Source organism: Melanostigma gelatinosum, assembly GCF_949748355.1.
Source record: "Melanostigma gelatinosum genome assembly, chromosome: 23".
NCBI lineage: Eukaryota > Metazoa > Chordata > Actinopteri > Perciformes > Zoarcidae > Melanostigma > Melanostigma gelatinosum.
The window spans coordinates 9,292,866-9,310,173 of NC_136656.1; the positions used below are offsets into that span (position 1 = coordinate 9,292,866).

The 17,308-nt window shown below is 45.3% G+C and overlaps 1 protein-coding gene across 1 annotated transcript in view; it reads right to left on the reverse strand.

Annotated features, from left to right (window-relative positions):
• The window catches only part of ppargc1a (peroxisome proliferator-activated receptor gamma, coactivator 1 alpha), a gene marked incomplete at its 5' end in the record, with an annotated part of 214,474 nt that extends 200,732 nt beyond the window's left edge, over positions 1-13,742 (reverse strand). The window contains one exon of the mRNA XM_079295882.1: positions 13,662-13,742. Within this exon, the coding sequence (XP_079152008.1) occupies positions 13,662-13,742 (81 nt within the window). The remainder of the gene's footprint in view (positions 1-13,661) is intronic.
• Between the last annotated feature and the right edge of the window lie 3,566 nt (positions 13,743-17,308).

Genomic DNA, 17,308 nt, shown 5'->3' on the forward strand with positions numbered 1-17,308 from the left:
GTTGCGGTTGTCTTCAAACATTTCCCAGCAACATTTCATTTGGACTTAATGGCTATCATGTGCAGGGCTGGGAATTACTTAGAAAGGAGATGCAAATTCAAAAAAGGGAAATTATCCGGTTCAAGGTGAGTTAATCCCGGGATCAGTTGAAAAAAAAAATCTGATCAAATCGCACACACACTTCCCTTTTAGTGGTGGCTTGCCGGAAAATGGATGGTGTCCAGAGTGTAGTTCACACAGGTTTCAATTAGCAGTTTCTAAATGAATTAAGAGGTTTAAAGTCATCGCGGTTCCAGTGGTGGTATTAACCGGGTGCTTGTCATTAGCCACCCCTGGCTGATAAAGAGAGTAAGAGGAGCGGGCGGTGCAGACAGACACCTCTTGCTGACAACGGGTGACAGAGTGGATCACACTGCCTCATGAATAGTAATGGCCGCCGACATGTCCCGCTCTCCCCCGTGTGAGGAGTGACGGATCCTTGTGTCAACAGGGCCCGTGGCTCGGGAGAAAGGACTGACAACTGACGGAGACATGCTGGAGGGGGGAAGAATGGAGAGGAGCGAGAGAAAAATCCAGTCCTGACATGAAGGCTGCGTCATAAGATTGTTTGTCTGTCAGAGCCGCCTCCATTGCCTCCCTGAGAGTGAGTAAATAAACAGTGTTTGCAGGGAAAGGAAGCGAGACTGGATTGTTACACAGTGCCCTTTGGGTGCGCAGAGAGGCGCTGGCGCGTCTCAATAAATCAGGCTGAGCAGCCACTCTTAATGCACTCCCCAAACTATCGGTAAGTGAAAAGGAGAGGCGAACGCCGCTTCTTTTTGCCGCGATGTCACCGATAACCTGGCGGGCACGCACTCGTTTCTGACTGACCGGGTCTTAGCCAAAACGATAGCAGCACAATGCCTCGCTTGGCAAATGCACCAGGTGAGCGGAATGTCAAATAAGCAGCGGAAAAGAAGGAAGTGAACAAAGAGCAACTTTCCGATGGAGCCAGAAGTGACAGCGCAAGCTGTGACGTCCAGTCAGACGGGAATCCCTGAACGCTCTTCTGAGCGGAGCAGTTGTACGTCACACTTTAGCCGGGCCGACGGTCTTGAAACAGGGACGGGCTGGATTTGCACCTCTGCTCCCAATTGTCTGGGACAAAAGCAGGTTAGCGGTTGCACAGGCAGTCGCCAATCCAATCAGTCCATAGAAGCCAATAACTAACCCAATCCTCAGTCGATGCTCTTTCAAACTGCTCCACTGTCATGTGTATGCGTCATACCCTGGACAAAACAAAATATAGAGCTGTTTAGTCACTTTGCCACCTGTATGAATGCAAAGTAATGGCAGCACAAGTTTAGAATGCACCTTCCTTGTCAACAGGTCGGCCTGGCTTCAGGTGCTTTAATCCTTGGTCGGCTCAGAAGGTCTTAATAATCTTCGCACACTTTCATTTCTCACTGGTAACTGGAGAGGCGATGTGTTCCTCGTGCCAGTTGTTGAAGAATTACTGGTGGCAAAATGTTTCCACGTCCTAAATGAATGAATCGGTGCTCTGCATTGAGCAATGCTCTTACATAAAGCTTGTGACAAACGGCACCGACGCACGCTCCATTAGATAATCTTTTGACTCAATTTGTTTCTGTATTTATGTTTCTAGTCATTTCAGTCAGCAGAATGGGAGGAAAATGTTCCTTTGAATTGGATTTTCACAGCAGAAAAATGAGGGGATGCTCATCTAAAATCTTAAGGAGCATATTAAAAGCAATGCAAAGACATTTTCTCTGCAATGCAATTCATCATATGCCATTCATGTTCGACTTTTTATTACTATTTCCGCATTAATGTGATCACTGCACCCCAGCAAGTGACTCACAGCAGTTGATCGTGTTTGTATACAAATTGAATATTGTGCGTGTGTGTGTGTGTTGGGGTAAAGGATAAGGGAGGCATCATTATGAATTCTGAAAAGATGAGAATGATTTCCGGCATTAATTATTCAAGTGTACAGCCTGCTTCTGTGATCGCTCTCATATTGTCCGCTAAACGTCCCAAACCACCACAGAGTTGACATGGAAGAAGACCGAGCGCTTGCTCAGCAGGAAATTATGGGACGGGGTGTCCTTCAGCACCTTTTTTTTATTTTAGGTATGATTTACATTGTCCTGATAATGCGATACAAATCAAACTTTGAAGATATTGAAGACTGAGTTGAGCAATGCAAATTCGTTTTCAATCCATTTACAGGTTGAGTGCTGCTTACATACCTGCTCTCCTTCCAAACAATTCCAGTCGAAAGCCGTGCTCGTGGCTGCAGCTGCTGATAACATGCTCACAATTATAATACCAAGATGCTGATGTTCAGCATGTACAATGATTTGAACTGAATTTTATGGCAAACCATCGAATGGTTGTTGCCATATTTCCATGTTGTGGACAAACCGAGTGACCAGGAGTGCCGTCCATGGAGCCATAACGCCAGCATGGCAAAAACAGAAGAAAAAAACGAGTAAATAATCTCATAAATTGATGCTAATTTCACAAAATGATCAACGTAGGGAGCAAATAGACCAACTGATCTCGTACGTCAAAGGCCGAGTGTGTGCATTGTTGAATTTCGTGTGTAAATGTCCATGTTTGGTTGTAAATACACAAACCTTTGTACTGGAGATATAATCAATGGAGGACCGAGTGTAAAACAATGATAATGCATGAATCAAGTGTCGTACAGACTCGCCAGCATCAATCCTCAGTTGCTCCATTGAATCACATTAAATCAATCACTGCTGCGATCGCTTTTAATCCTGTTTTTTGTTGTTTTGTCACCCGCTTTGTTTTGTAGTGTGATTTTGCCCATCAATCGTCAACAGTCCTGTCATTTATGGTCTGCTTTACAGCAAACAGAGGTTGATGTTCTTTTCTCCTCTGGTCTGGGAGCTGGACGGCTCCTGGTTAAGGAATCAATTTGACTGGATAGCCTTACAAATTGCATAAAGAGACAAAGTTGTCCTTGGACTGCGCCACAATTGATTGATGGCTCAACACACTTGCGCCGTAAATCCTCCCGACAGAACGGAGACAAATCAGTCGCTCCTGCCTCCCCCGACCCCCCCCCCCCCCCCACCCACCCCCCCTCCCGTGCTATTTACCTACCTTCCCTATCTCACCTTACTCTCGCACAAAATGCCATACCATTCAAACTCCTTCCAACCTTTATGTTTTGCCAGAAATTGCGCAAAAGTGCATCTATAAACACACAAATGTGCTTATCAGACACTTTATATGTAAATTTGCAGTGAGAATTGAATGACAGAGTTTATTTTGTGAGGCTGTTGGAAAATTAAAAAAAGCCATCCTGTGAAGACACTCAATCCAACAGGGGTTTTTTTTGTTTTTTTTTATTTAATCAGCTCTGTCGCCATTCCTGCACGTATCATCGTGTTCTTGTGATGTGGAAAACAAGGCAAGCACACAGTTTAAAGCCAAAAGTTAACAGCACTTGGGAGATAAAACAACTTCTCTCAGGGTTGTGCTGTGCTAGGGATATGGCAGTCTTCCCTTGGGAGGCCACACCACCGTTTGTTTCTGGAGAAAAACACAACAGGCATCTTTTTAAAGAAGCCCCACTAATCAGAAGTGATCGGTTCACATGTGCTATCCACTTTCCCTCGGGAAGGACTGGAGAAAAAAAAAGTTATTTCTAAGAGAACACTGTTAGAAATAAACATCCAGAGAGGGAAACGGGGGTTGAAGCATTAACTAGTACGAAGACTAACCCAAACATCGTGTCGAATAAATTGGGATTCAATGGAACGCTGCTGTTGCCTCTACCGCTGTTACTCGACAGACCGAGGAGAGATTCTAAACTAGACACTCGATGGGGGAATATTAGATTCCCCCTGTTCGTACGCATGTTAGTGTCCTCCCGATTTTCATACCGTAACAGATAGGTATAAATTATTAAGCAGCCTGTTGCCCCGAATAGCCGACGAGCAAAAGAGAAGGCGGGAGGACAGAGGAAAATGAACAGCAATCAGCCCCGCTTGCAGCATTTTAAAGTACCACAACATTGTAATAATTAGGTCCTCTCTCTAGGAAATCACCAGGAATTTCTTCCACGAGGACAAAAGCCTTCTACATTTTCCCTTTCTCGTAATTAAGATGCAGCTTAAACGAAGATGCAGTCTGCACCATATTTTTTTATGCCACTTTAATAAGAGCGATAAATGCTCTTCTAGCTTTTCCTATTCATGAATTTCATGGCACAAATTGTGGCATAAAAAGGCACAAATCAGATGAACGACAGACGAAGGACAGCTGCGGCATCGTCCCTCCATTAAACGCTGCAAATGGCCAACTGTGGCCCGGGCAGTTAATTAGCCAGAGAGGGCCTAATCAGAGTTTTGGAGCTGTGGTCCTCCCCAGGTAACGCACGAATAGGAGAAGCTTGCGGAGACACAGATGGAGAGTGGAAGCAGGGTAACTGTTGGCTTTGGTCCTCTCAACAAAAAAAAGGCATCAGTATGCCACAATAACCTGCTTTGACCTGTGTGTAAAAAATAATTGGCTGATAAATTGCATTTTATTGCTAATAAAACATAAAAATATTTTTTGGGGTTGGCATTCACTTTGTCAGTCACTTTTTCACCCCTTGGGATTACAAACATATCTGTCCAAAGACCACACAGCGCAACCCCCCTGAGCACCTTGGATAAAGGATCAAAGTTTATCACAGGTTTTTTAGATGAAACGTGAACAACCCTTAACAATACCAACAAAAACTAAAAAAGAAAGCCTTAACGAAAGCGAAATCCACCTGTTGCAGCACCATGCTGTCCACAGACAAATGTCTGGCTCAGTCCTTCCTAAGTCATGTCATGGAGACGAGCCAATCAGAGCCCTGGCCGCCGTCGCTCGTGTCCGAGCGTTCTCCGACGCAACCTCTGGGGGACTCGGGCCAGAAAGGGCCGAGTGGAACCCTCTGCAGGCTGCATTACACACTGGCTTGCAACTGGGCACTGCCCGGGGAGACGGCGCATAATATCAGTCATCGGCCTCACAACGCCACCGTCGAGGGGGACCATGATTTCATTTGTAAAAATGTACACTGGACTTTAGTTACAAGTGCTTTGCTGCTTTGGAAATGATTGGAGTCATTTAGAAAGGGCTTTTGTGTGCACATTGTATCAGCACCATCATGAAGAATGGCACTCGGCAGTATCCAACAACAAATATAAAGCTGAATTTTCTGCTACATCACTTCTGAAATGCTCACAAATTATAGACACGATGTGTGACGAAGTGACGGGAGCAGGCATTGCTTGGCAATACATGGTCATAATCCCCAAAACAAAGGTTGGGAATGTGCAGTTTAAGACGCTGCTGTGTCGACAGATAGAAAGGATGACGGAAACCAAATCACCGCCCCCCCCCCCCTCCTTAGCGCACAGTGGAGCAGTTGCATCTTAAAGTCCACAGAGGACAGAGCACGTGTCCTCTGTTAGTACGAGACAACAGCGGAGGAACTCACGCAGAGACAAACATTCGCTGTCTGTATACATATCTAAACAATTCCCCCCAAAAGAAAATCCAGCCAGCTCCCGTTAGGTTATCTACGAAACAATCAGCCCGCACATCCCATAGAGGAGAAAGTGTTGGAGGAGGAGGAGACAAGGAGGAAGAGAGGAAAAGGCAAAAATAAATGAAAGTCAGGTTGTCCTGACTGATGATGTGACGCTGTAAACAGGGAGGCTTTTTTCTAACAATTAAAGAGCAGGGGCTTATTGATTTCCAATGGTGCTCTCGAGTGACTTGCTGGCTGTCACAATGAAGCCTGGGGTAAGGTGACCATGTCTCTGCTCAACGTGATAAACCTTGCATGTCATCAGGTAGGGAGGACGCGGTGTCCCCCCCTCCCCCCCCCTTCTGCCTCGCAGACTGCCGCTGCAGCATTTATCACGGTGCGATGTGGAATTATGAGGCGCTTCATTTAGTAATGAAGTCACCAAGGAGTTGGTGAGCACACCCGGCACATACCCAAACTGGAGTGAGTGAGCGAGTCAGTCAGAGTGCCTTAAGAGTCCGAGTGCAAACATTTAAAGTTCAAATGCTAAACCAATTCGACTTGTGCAGGAGGAATTTTTCGCCGCGCGACACGTCGGCCGGGGCAAGCCAATCGTGCAACTCAATGCGCGGCTTTACAGGCATCATGGGAAGCGGTGGCAACCTAGATGAGGGGCCAACTCCAGTCTTAGTCGGCCGATAAACAACCATAAATCAGAAGACGAGCTGTCACTCGAGTAGATCCATCACGGGCCAACCTGCGGCGCCTCACACACACACACACACACACACACACACGCGCGCTTGTACCAGGGCGAGGAAAATGGAGAACGGGCCCATGCAGATTGATTGGCTCTTTTAAATGAGTGGCAGTGGGGTTATGTTGATCGATTCCATGGATAATTGACTGATTCTGGCGTTGTTAGAAGTGGAGTAACGACGCAGCCCGCGGGCCTCTTCAGTTATGGACGTGGCTGAGAAAGGAGGTTGATAAAATGCAAAGAAATCGTCCTTAGTTGACGCTCTCTCTGGAGATCTTTGGACCGAGTTAAAAAGGGTTTCGCGGGCAAATTGTGGCAAGACGTAAAAACACCTTGATGCTGTAGGAAGCCATGGAAAACAAATTGCAGAAAGCCTTAAAATGGAGGCATCCTGTCTCGCCAGATTCATTTGCGCTGCATTTTAGTGTTGAATCCTGGCTGAAATGCATGCTGCATACAAATACTTTTTTTTTTTTATTGTCACTTGGAATAAAAGTTGATGCAATTCACAACTGTTCAGAATAGTCAGTTGGCAGCAGGAAAACAGATGAAAAACGAAGAAAAGAAAAGAAAGGTATAAAACGGTTAACTGCAAATTAAAGAGTTTTCTATTGATCTGTGACAAGATGAAAATGGCAGTCAAGGACCCCTCCCCTACAGTAAGACTCAGCCAGATGCATTAGAAGTGGCCACTGAGTGGAGGAAAGGACAGTGATGCATAGAATGCAAAGCGGCTTTTAATTATTCTTGGGGGAAAAAAAGGCACAAGCCCTTGGCTTGTTTACCACTTTACCGGAAACAACTTATGATTGCTTTGTAATTATCTCCTGGATAATGTAAAATGCACCCCCCACACCTCCTTTCCGTAGACCCCCACGCAGAAGTGATCAAGCATTCATCATTTAGCCCAAATGTTTTGACTTATATTTGGGGGAGGTGGAGGGAGGGCTAATAGATTACAGGTAATGAAGCAGCTCCAGCAGTAACACAAATAGGACTTGTTGTGAGAGACACAAGGCTAAGGCACGCCTGTGCCGTGATAATCAGTCTCTCTTTTGTCTCATGATAAGCTAAGAGCCCAACCTTCACCCAAAGAGCACACCATTTCCCCGATGTGAGACTTAATGAGACATTAGCCATGCTAACAAATGGTGGACGAGAAAGCGAAAGTGACTTTCCAGGTAAAGGCCGTTTGCCTGACCATAATCAGTCCCCGAGTGCAGCTAAAAGATGGAAACAACTCACAGCCTCCGTCTCAACAGCTTGCTGTGGCTTTTATGATGGGCCTCCCAGGGCCAATCGGGTGGCATGTAACATCTTAATATCCCTCACAGAGAACAGGTAATCAGCTTTTGTTGTCGGCCAGTTTGCCGAGATACAGACAATGCAGTTTGTCCACTTCTGTTAAGGTTTAACACAGAAGTGGAAAACAATTGCCCGTCAGCTCGGGCCTTTATGTGAGAGCTTACAGTCGACCGACTATTGAGGGTTATCTAACAGAGAAATAATTCAAACTAGTACTGCGGGCTTCAAAAAGCAGAGAACTGCAGAGAACTGCTGCCATTTACCATGAAGTATGGAATTTGCAATGCATTTAAATCCTATTTCAGATCAAATCAATGCGCATCAGGCATTTACTGAAACATTGACTCGTGCGTTAAAGTACTTTTTCTTTTGTGCAGCACCGAGTGGTTTTGGAGATGTGGGAACTGAAGACACAGTGGTGGATGGATAAAAAACAAAAAAAGGAAGTGACGAGCCGGTGTGTGAAAGGGGCCCCGTTCCCCCGCCGGGCCTCCCAGCTCAATTAGCTCAGCTCATCCCGGCTTTCTGCTGATGGGGAGAATCAGCTGTACCATCCAGTCCAGGGAGTCCAGCCTGTTAGTGAGTGAATGAGTGAGTCAGTGTGCACATTATGCGTCTGTTCATGTCTCTCATGCCGATTTTGCATTTGTGTATCCGAGTGTGTGTGCGGTCTTGTGTATGCGTGGGCTTTCTCATCTCTGCTAGACTGGAGCCCCACAGTGCTCTCTGTATCAAACACCTGAACCAATTAGGCTACACTCAGAGAAAAAAAATCCCTAAAGCCACTTACAGTCATGTCATAAATAGTCACGCAAAACTTAAAGTTCTAAAGAGAACTTCGTCTGGATTCACTTATAGAGATAAAAAAAAGATGAACTGGAGAGACACCAAGACTAAAAAGTCAGAGTTATGGATTATGAAACTCCCGCCAGAGACTAGAAAGGTTATATTTTCAACACTTTTCTGCCAACAACTCGAGGCTAAGAAAGAAACTTCATGTCTAAATGTTGAACTCTCAGTCAGCACCAACAACTGGGGAAAAAGAAGATCAGAACATTTTCTTGACTCCTGTGGCAATTACACTCAGTCTAGTCCATACTGTGGTGCATAAATCATTGAGATGGCCCCTGGATACGCTTTCAGGGCGATCTAGAGAAGAGAAGAGGAGGAAAAGGCCACGGTCTGCAGGAAGCAGGCCATTGCCATGTGACAGTCTTTGGAGGCTTTTAGAGATGTGATGCACATGCGTGTCTCAAAGGCAAAGTGAGACGCTAAAGAGCACTCAGTGTTGGGAAGAAGCAGCGTGACTGAAACTGCTTGGCCAGCACAACTCAAAGCCAAAATATATTGAACCGTGAAATAAGGACAGTTCTTAAAAAAAAAGAGGCAGTGGAATATTCCTGCATGGAAACGCCCCCCCCGCCTCACTTGACACGTGCCCCACAGTCACTTCATGAGACACAATGCATTCACCTGACAACATGCACTCCTCTCATCCACTGTATAACTCTTCCCAGAAATGAATACACCTCACCGCTCAGTCTTCCTTCAAATCTCGCCAAGAATGCTGCAGTGCACCAAGTGACTAGCGAAAACAAACAAAGTAAATACACCGATAATGCAGACGATAACATCCGAGGCGAAATGAAAGGATGAAGGTCAGTAATTGAGAGAAGGTGGGGAGATGGAAGCATGGTGGGGTTTGTTTTTCTCCTGGCAAGGGGCCATCTGGGCACGTGCGGCGGGCTCCGGGGCGGTGTAGGAGCACGTCTGTGCAGAGGTTAAGAAAAGCAATTAATCCACAGCGGAGATAATCAAAAGGAACCTCCCCCTCCAGACACCTTGGTGGGGGAGGACGAGTGAGAGAGAGAGAGGAGAGAGAAAAGGGGAGGCAGACAGAGAGGGAGATGGGAAAATACTTGTTTACAGGCACTGCTGGCGCGATCAAAAGCACAGGGGCCCCTCCGTTTCAGGTGGAATTGATAACACTTCAGACGTACAATTCAATGTTTGTGAGAGTACTTTTACCTCCCGGTGAGAAGGCAAAGGATTTTTCACAGTCTAAGCTGCATTTCCTTTCATCTCACATTTTGCAAGGTATCAACAGATTGTCAATGGCGAGGAAGACATTTTCCCACACATAATCACAGAATGTAGTGTTGAGCGCCTGCACTCCCCCTGCTATGAGTTAGAGAGCACTGAAGACCCTCCGATTGATCGGCCGCTGATTATCGGCTGACAATTGTTCTGAATATGTTGAACGGTGGTCTCGATAAAAAGGATGATCAGAGGAGACGATCAGACGGCTGAAAACACGCGACACCATTTCTCTAATCTTTACACTTGAGGTACAATGTCGTTAAGAACAGTTCGATAAATAATGCGACACGATAAAAGGAAGTCAAATCGACCCTGTGATCGGTACATGATCTGCCCCAAACATCCTGATCAGAGCACCCTCAGACAGTACAGTGCGACAAGGCATTAAGACGACATTAATATCTCTGGACACACGGACAGACGACTGAACTCTCAACTAATACACAGTATGTATGCAGTATGTATGGGTTTAGTCAAAAAAGGCTCTCCTGCTGAAAATCTGCAGAATGAGTCAGTTCCATTGGGAATCAAAGCTTGTTGCTCCCTCTGGTGGTTCACATCTCCCTTTGACGACAGTGTGCTTTGGGTACATGGAAGTTTATGATGTGGTATTCGTCCTCTTTTTTTAACATGGTCATACACAAATGTAGCTCCATCATCAATTTTAAGTATATAAACATCTTGCTGCAAAGACTGGCAGATGGTTAGCAGGTCAGCAAGTGGCGGCACTTCCACAGAGTCCTGATGAGATAATTGCCCATCCATATCTTGGCAATATGTTGCAAGGGAACAACACGCTTCTCATTAACCGACCGGCCCTGCTCCTGTGGGTTGCTATCAAAAGTTCAGCAGGCACACACACACACACACACTTGTTGATTTAAAAAAGAAAAAGATGTGCCAACATGGAAATTAGATATAGTCTTTTGGGGGTACTTGTAAGAGGTAGGAGTAGTTCTAGGTGCACAGAGCACATCATGGACTGAAATCAGGAAACCAGTGAGTGAGTTTCTGGAACAGGAAATAAAGCTTCTTTCCAGTTTTGCCAGAATGTTTTTCCTGCGTTTGTCCAGTCAAATGCTCATTAGGAATGGCCAATTCACCAACCTTGGAAGCAGGAAACAACAGCATCAGACATTACTCGGCTCACACTCACTTGTGCCATTTAATAGCACTTAATCTTGACCCCCTATACACACACACACACACACACAGTAGCAGAGTCCACCTTCCTGCCGAGTCTGTGATCTGAAAGAAACAGAAGTCCCATGCTCCAAAAAAGCTGCCAAACTTAAATGTTCCATCTCTTTCTTGCTGTTGTGTGTGTGTGTGTGCCTCCACTAAACCCGTTCAGGCTACTGACTCATTACACTGAAAAAGAAGAGACTCTCATGGATCAAATACTGTACATGACAGCGCACACAAAAGGGGCTTTCATTTCACCGAGCCACTGAGTGAGTAGTAACGTAACTTGAGCCTTGCTGTGATGAAACATGCCGTAGGCAGAAGCAGAATGCATTAGTCCTCACTGCTTCTGAGAGCACGCTGCGTTACCTGCAGCTTTTTTGAAACGTCTCGAACGATAGGCTTCACCCCTTTTGGAGCCGGACTGCCAAGTGCTGGCACGCTTTGTCGAGACAAACTGAATACATTGCTTTTGAAGAGCAGGGATTGGAGCTCGGAATTCTTTAAAAAAAGAAAAAAGAAAAAACGACACGCACAAAATGTGTGATGAAACTTTCAGCACCACGGACAGCGGCAGCCAAGAAGCCTGGCGAGGGGGAGAGAGCGAGTGTGGAAAAGAGAGAGAGCGAGAGACGGCGGAAAGTGAGAGGCAGTAGTTTGATTTGATAGTTAACGAAGACATCTTCTTTCCCACCATGTGCATTTCAGCTATCCCCATGTCTGCACTTTCAAGAGCGGAGGCGCTTGCCCCAAAACACACACAAACACACACTCCTGCGGCAAGACCCAGCTTTTCCACAGTCTCCCCCCCCCCCTCATCATCTCTGTGTTTTAGGCTGAATAATGCAGGACCTTTACCCAGTGCTCAAGCATGAGTGGATAATCTGGCCACAAGGACAGGCGGTGTCAACATTTCCCTTTACTTCCTTATTTAGCCACCTGCCGTAGGACTTGGGGAGGGCAAGGGAGGATATGTGCACGACTGACAACATGCTGGCCAAGCCGATGACCTGCTTTTTCATGAATGGGAGTGCAGACTGTACCAGACTGGTTTGGACAGATTGCATGCAAGCTTTTTAGGGAGACCAGATTCATTTATTCAATAATCATTGTTAATTAATCCTTTTGTCTCTGAAATGTTTGAAAAATGCTTTAATATGGTCATTACAGTTTCTATGAACAACTTCAAATTCTTTTGAAATTTGTTTATTTTAATTATTTGAGCACCTTGGACAAGACCGCACTTTTTTGTTCACAAGTATAATGAAAGTTAAGTTGAATTGAATTTAAACTGCCTTTTCTGTCCGACCAAACGGTCCAAACCCGACAAGATATTCAACTTACAGAGAGATGAACAAGCCAATCTCTGGTGTCTTTGCTTGATAATTGGCTGAAAAGATGAATTTATTCAAATGATTGGTGATTTCATCATTTCAAAAAGCAATGCACTGACCATTTCTCACAGCTGTCACATCCAAGAATCATGTAAAGTTGTGAACTTTAACCCTCTGTTCAAGTTGAACACCAGAGACGGGCAGCTAAGATCTGTGCTCTCATTGTGGATTTAAGTGTCTTAATGGCCCCACAATTGATTCGCAGAAACTGCTGCTTGCGTTTTCATTCATAAGGACTTGTGATTGAGGTGGCTTTTGTTTTCTGGGCCTAAATAACTGCTACAATATGACTCTTAGCCCAGCCAATCACGAGCAAGCTCAGACTTCGAGAGCTTAATCCTCTTTATTTTTGTGATTACTTGTATTCAAATGGCAGCCCACTAAACCATGGGAGCAGTATCGTTTAAAAGTCTTCCTCCGCTGTATTGCAACCTGGATACGGATAACAGAAGAATACATATCCTGTAAATATATATACTGAACTCTCACGGTGGCATTCAAGTAAATTACCATAGAAATCACTGTACAAATGTTATGGCATCAATCATTGGGCATACATTGCTAAATAGCTGGGAGCTCTCTTAGCATTCAGAGAACGATTTCATTGGCATTCTTGTGGCAGATGACTTTAGCCTCTCACATTCCTCACACAAATTAGAATGTGAGAATTAAGAGGGATTTCATACAGCATGATAAGTGTATTTTAAAGGCAGAACTGATTGAGCTGGGGGGGGGGGGATTAGGTAATTATCTCCAAACAGACACCATACAGCTCCTCTGCTGGTGTGAGAGCAGGATCAAAGTGCTCGGTCTATTCTCAGCCACCAAATCCAAAATGTGCATTTACCTGATTTCAACACCTCACCTGGCAACCCACGGGGTCTCAGGAACGCAGAGATGCGCGTGAAGAGCTCGTGTCTCGCGATCTCCACGTTAAAAGCATCGCTCAGTCGATGCTGAAGATGACGCATATCAGTTACTTCAAAGGGAATGCTAAGTTTGCGTGTACCCCTAATTTATTTATAGAATTCCTGGCATAAGATTTTATTTTGTCTACTCGGTTAATTTATTATTGATTTCAAGGGCAGGATGTTTTGAGCCCATCCCGAAGAGCTGTGGAAGTTCGGCAAGGCAACCTTTCGGAGAAGTAGTTCTGAGACATTGGGGCGACTTTTACATTTGTCAAATGGGCGGAGGGATATTTGGGGACCCTCTTGCAGGTCATCAATTAAGCGACAATTAAGTTTGGTGAAGTTGCTACCTGCGCTCACCTCGTGAGCTGACTCACTCCGCGGGGGGTATCCCTTTCGTGAATATTTATTTTATCAGAGCATGTTCGTTGTATCGGAGAGAGAGAGTAGTGTCCTACCTGCTCGTAGCAATTCTCCCAGGTGAGGTTCAGGAGGCACGAGGAGAACAGCTCATCTTCGGTCCGGGCACAACCGTCCATGATGTGTGCCAAAGCACGTCTCGGTTCGGAAGGGAGTCTGCGGAGTTCTTTAAGGGTTTGCAAACGAAGACGTTGTCTTCGCTCCGTCTTCCCTCGACGAGTGTCTCTATCGCAGTGTGTGTGTCTCTCTCTCTCTCGCTGGCTTCTCCGTCCGGCGCCGTGGAAGCTGTCAAACGAGCAGCGGCGGTGTGCTGGATGCTGCTTCCCTTGTCACGTGTGCAGCTTCTCCTCCCCCCCCACCAGAAAAAGACGGAGTGGGATGCTTTCGAGGGCACTGTTTCCCAAAGTGGGGTCCGCGGCCCGCCTGTAGGTGTCACCTGCAGGCTGAAGAGTGTCCCCAAAATGATATAGAATATTTCAATTTCACAGTAATGTGTCGTAAAAAAAAAAAAAAGTAATGCTGTTGTTATTATCCCTGGCCAACACATGGAAGTTTTCGAGAACACAATAAGCTAGCTTGTTAGCTCGGTTAATTCTGTTAATTAAAATCACCTGGTGCTCCAGCTGCAATGGCTGCAATTTAAGAAAAAACGAGCTGTCCTTGGCCGGTCTAAAAATCATTGCGCAGTGTTGCATTGTGGGCTATGCAGCAACAAGTCCTGCACATGTTACTTTTGTTCCATTGTGGGAACTTTTTCGAGCGTGTGGGCTAAGTGACTTGGTCATGCTTGAGTCAGCCTTCAGGCTTTCAATTTGGGATGACTCCTTCCTTAGCCCAAAGATACATTCCATAATAACAACAATAGAGTGCAGCAAACTTCATTTTCACAACAGTTAATATACTTGGTGGGAAAAGTAATACGACAATCTAATCTAAGTTTCGCAATCATGTTACACCCAGAGTGGTGCATTATCAGAACTGTGTGGGCTTGTCCACTGTTTTTGATTGACATCTTCCTCACTCTGCTCTGAGGCAACACCTTTATCATTCGCAGTACTAGCACAGAGAGAGCGGTGACATTATGCAATTCTCACTTTACTAACCTTGCTTATTTGACAGCACAAAATAAAACCAGACTTCACTGCAAGTATAGTGAGAGTATAGCAAGACAGAATGACAGCGAATGTCCGCCCCATGGTGATTGACCATAACACAGCTATATTCCATCTTCTTAACTCTCACGAGGCTTGTTAGAGGTGTCAATACTGCAAATTGTGGAATAAAAACACATTAAATTGCTGGGCCTTTGAGAAGCAATAAATAAAGGATTTTGCGAGGCTTTGAGCAATTCTGCAAACACTTGAAGGTCTCAGTGATTTTACAGTTTTTTATTGTTGTGTTGCATATTTTAATGAAAATATATTTGGGGGGGGGGGGGGGATTGTGGTACACCAACTCAGTGACTGAAAGAAAGCAAGCCGTGATCTGGGGAAGAATAAAAAGAATGATGCAAGCAAAACGAAGAGCCGTTTTGTTCTTTACTTATCTGTCACCAATCGTCCATAATCTGTCCCGTGCTGTGGATTAATTGAAAGATTTTGGAGTGCCATACATTTGCACAATGCAGGGGGAGTGCCAAGGCACAAGAGAGAGATCACAAATAGCCGTCTTCCTCCCGAATACATGTGGCACAGCTCAGCTCCTTCCTGTACTTGTGTGTGTGCCTTATTGCGTCTTCTGTGAGCTTTCCTCTGATCAGTCCCTTCTTCTTCTGCCCGGTGACACGTGAAAGCCTTACCACAGAATCAAATCAACAGCCCGAGATAATTCAGTGTGACAATGTAACAATTGTGTTCGTGTGATTTTTTTTTTGGGGGGGGGGGGGGGGGGGATATGTCCATCGTTCACACGGATCTCATTGAAGGCTGTGGCAGGGAAAAGTGGGTGAAAGTTCAGGACCAGCCGCCGATCCCGGCCCGCGTTGAAGGGGGAAATAAATGAGGTCAAATCAAATGTTGTTTCCCCCTCTGCTGACAGGTAGCGGCTGCACATTCTGCACAGGTGCCTTCAGTATAGCTGCACGATTCATTTCAAACTGACAGCCCATTTTAAACATGCAGTCTACATGCCACATCTCCCCTACACAACCAATTTATCAAGCCTAACCCGGCGGTACGTGCATATACTCCCATATCACAGAGAAGGCTGGAAAGCAACTGTCATAGATGGCATGATTGAATTGTTCCCTTGCACTGTCACCAGAGGGGCTATTACTTCAAATTAGCATACAAATTCAAACCAGGACAGATGGATTTGTCACATTCCAGTCGCCATCTTCCTGGAAGATTGGCTGTGCTTGTGCTGTGTGATGGAGATAAGACACCTGTCTCGGCTCCGATTGGTGGCTGCGTCGGTGGGTGAAAGGATCGGCGTGGGATGGGAGGAGGACTAGGGCGGGGGCGATGGATCTCCTGAAACGCTGAGGTGTTCTGCAATAAACTTCCCTACCCACGGTCTCAAATGATGATGAGGCACCATACCGGACTCTGTGGGTGGGCAGGAGATTGAGCCGCGGCGAGGCGGTGATTCACACTGTTTGGGAAACCAGCTGAACAATACCCGTCTGGTATTTGTTTGTGTTTGCTACTTTTGTTGAGTTACTGTCAAAGAGACACATAAAACGGCCTCTAACATCAGCCCAGGGTGCAAGTACGGGATGTGTTGTGCACAGCTGCGCGAGGAAATGTCCAGTAGTACATCCCCCTGACCTCAAGTAAGTTTTCAGCTTGAACAGCTAAACAAAAACTCCAGATCGCATTGCAACTCTGTCAGAATTCAACTTTGGATGCCTGTGTAAGCACACAGTACACACAGACTGTATGATTAAGCACACGAGGTATAGGACTGCGTGCATAAGTCGTGTGATCTCATATCAGACACCAACAAAATACAACTTGGAGACATTAGGACTTTCATTTGTAATCACGGCGGTGTGGATCAATGGGAAGTATTGAGCACAGAAAAACTGTTCTTACCTCAGGATCAATTCCATATAATTTCCACATCAGCTCAAACTAATGGGGTTTCTATCGGCTTCACTTCGGAGGCAGACGGATCTCTCCGGCACCATTTGTTTGTGGTTCTGTGTATACGTTCCCAAGCAAAAGGCCATCCACTTAAAAACTTGTCTCCCAACAGTCCAAAAAATATTAAAGCACACATGCTAATTTCCTGACTTGGCATATTACACAATCTGCAGGCTTCATTTAAAAACTCCCTGAGCAGGTCTAGTATCTCTGCCTGCCTCCTTACAGACACTACAGAGAATGTGAAAAATGCTTACAGGTTCATATCTGCCTCTGTCCTCAGGTCAGTGTGAAGTGTATTCTCCCCAAATTGATGTAAAGTTGAGATGCAGAACAGAGGAAGGCAAGGTTATGCCATCATAAAGGCAACCTCAGCAGAAAACAATGATCTTTAAAATGAACGAAATGGGGACGTTGATTAGAGTAGAGCTCAAACGTAGTTGATAAAATACTTTTTTTCTTCAGATTCTTCCACACAAAACGTCTGTCCAACTGAGGATGTAACAAGTACATCACTGAAACAATAAGTTCATTATTCAAACCACAGAAAATGTATTGACTCAAGTATTTTTGATCATTTGAGTCAAAATGGCAAACAT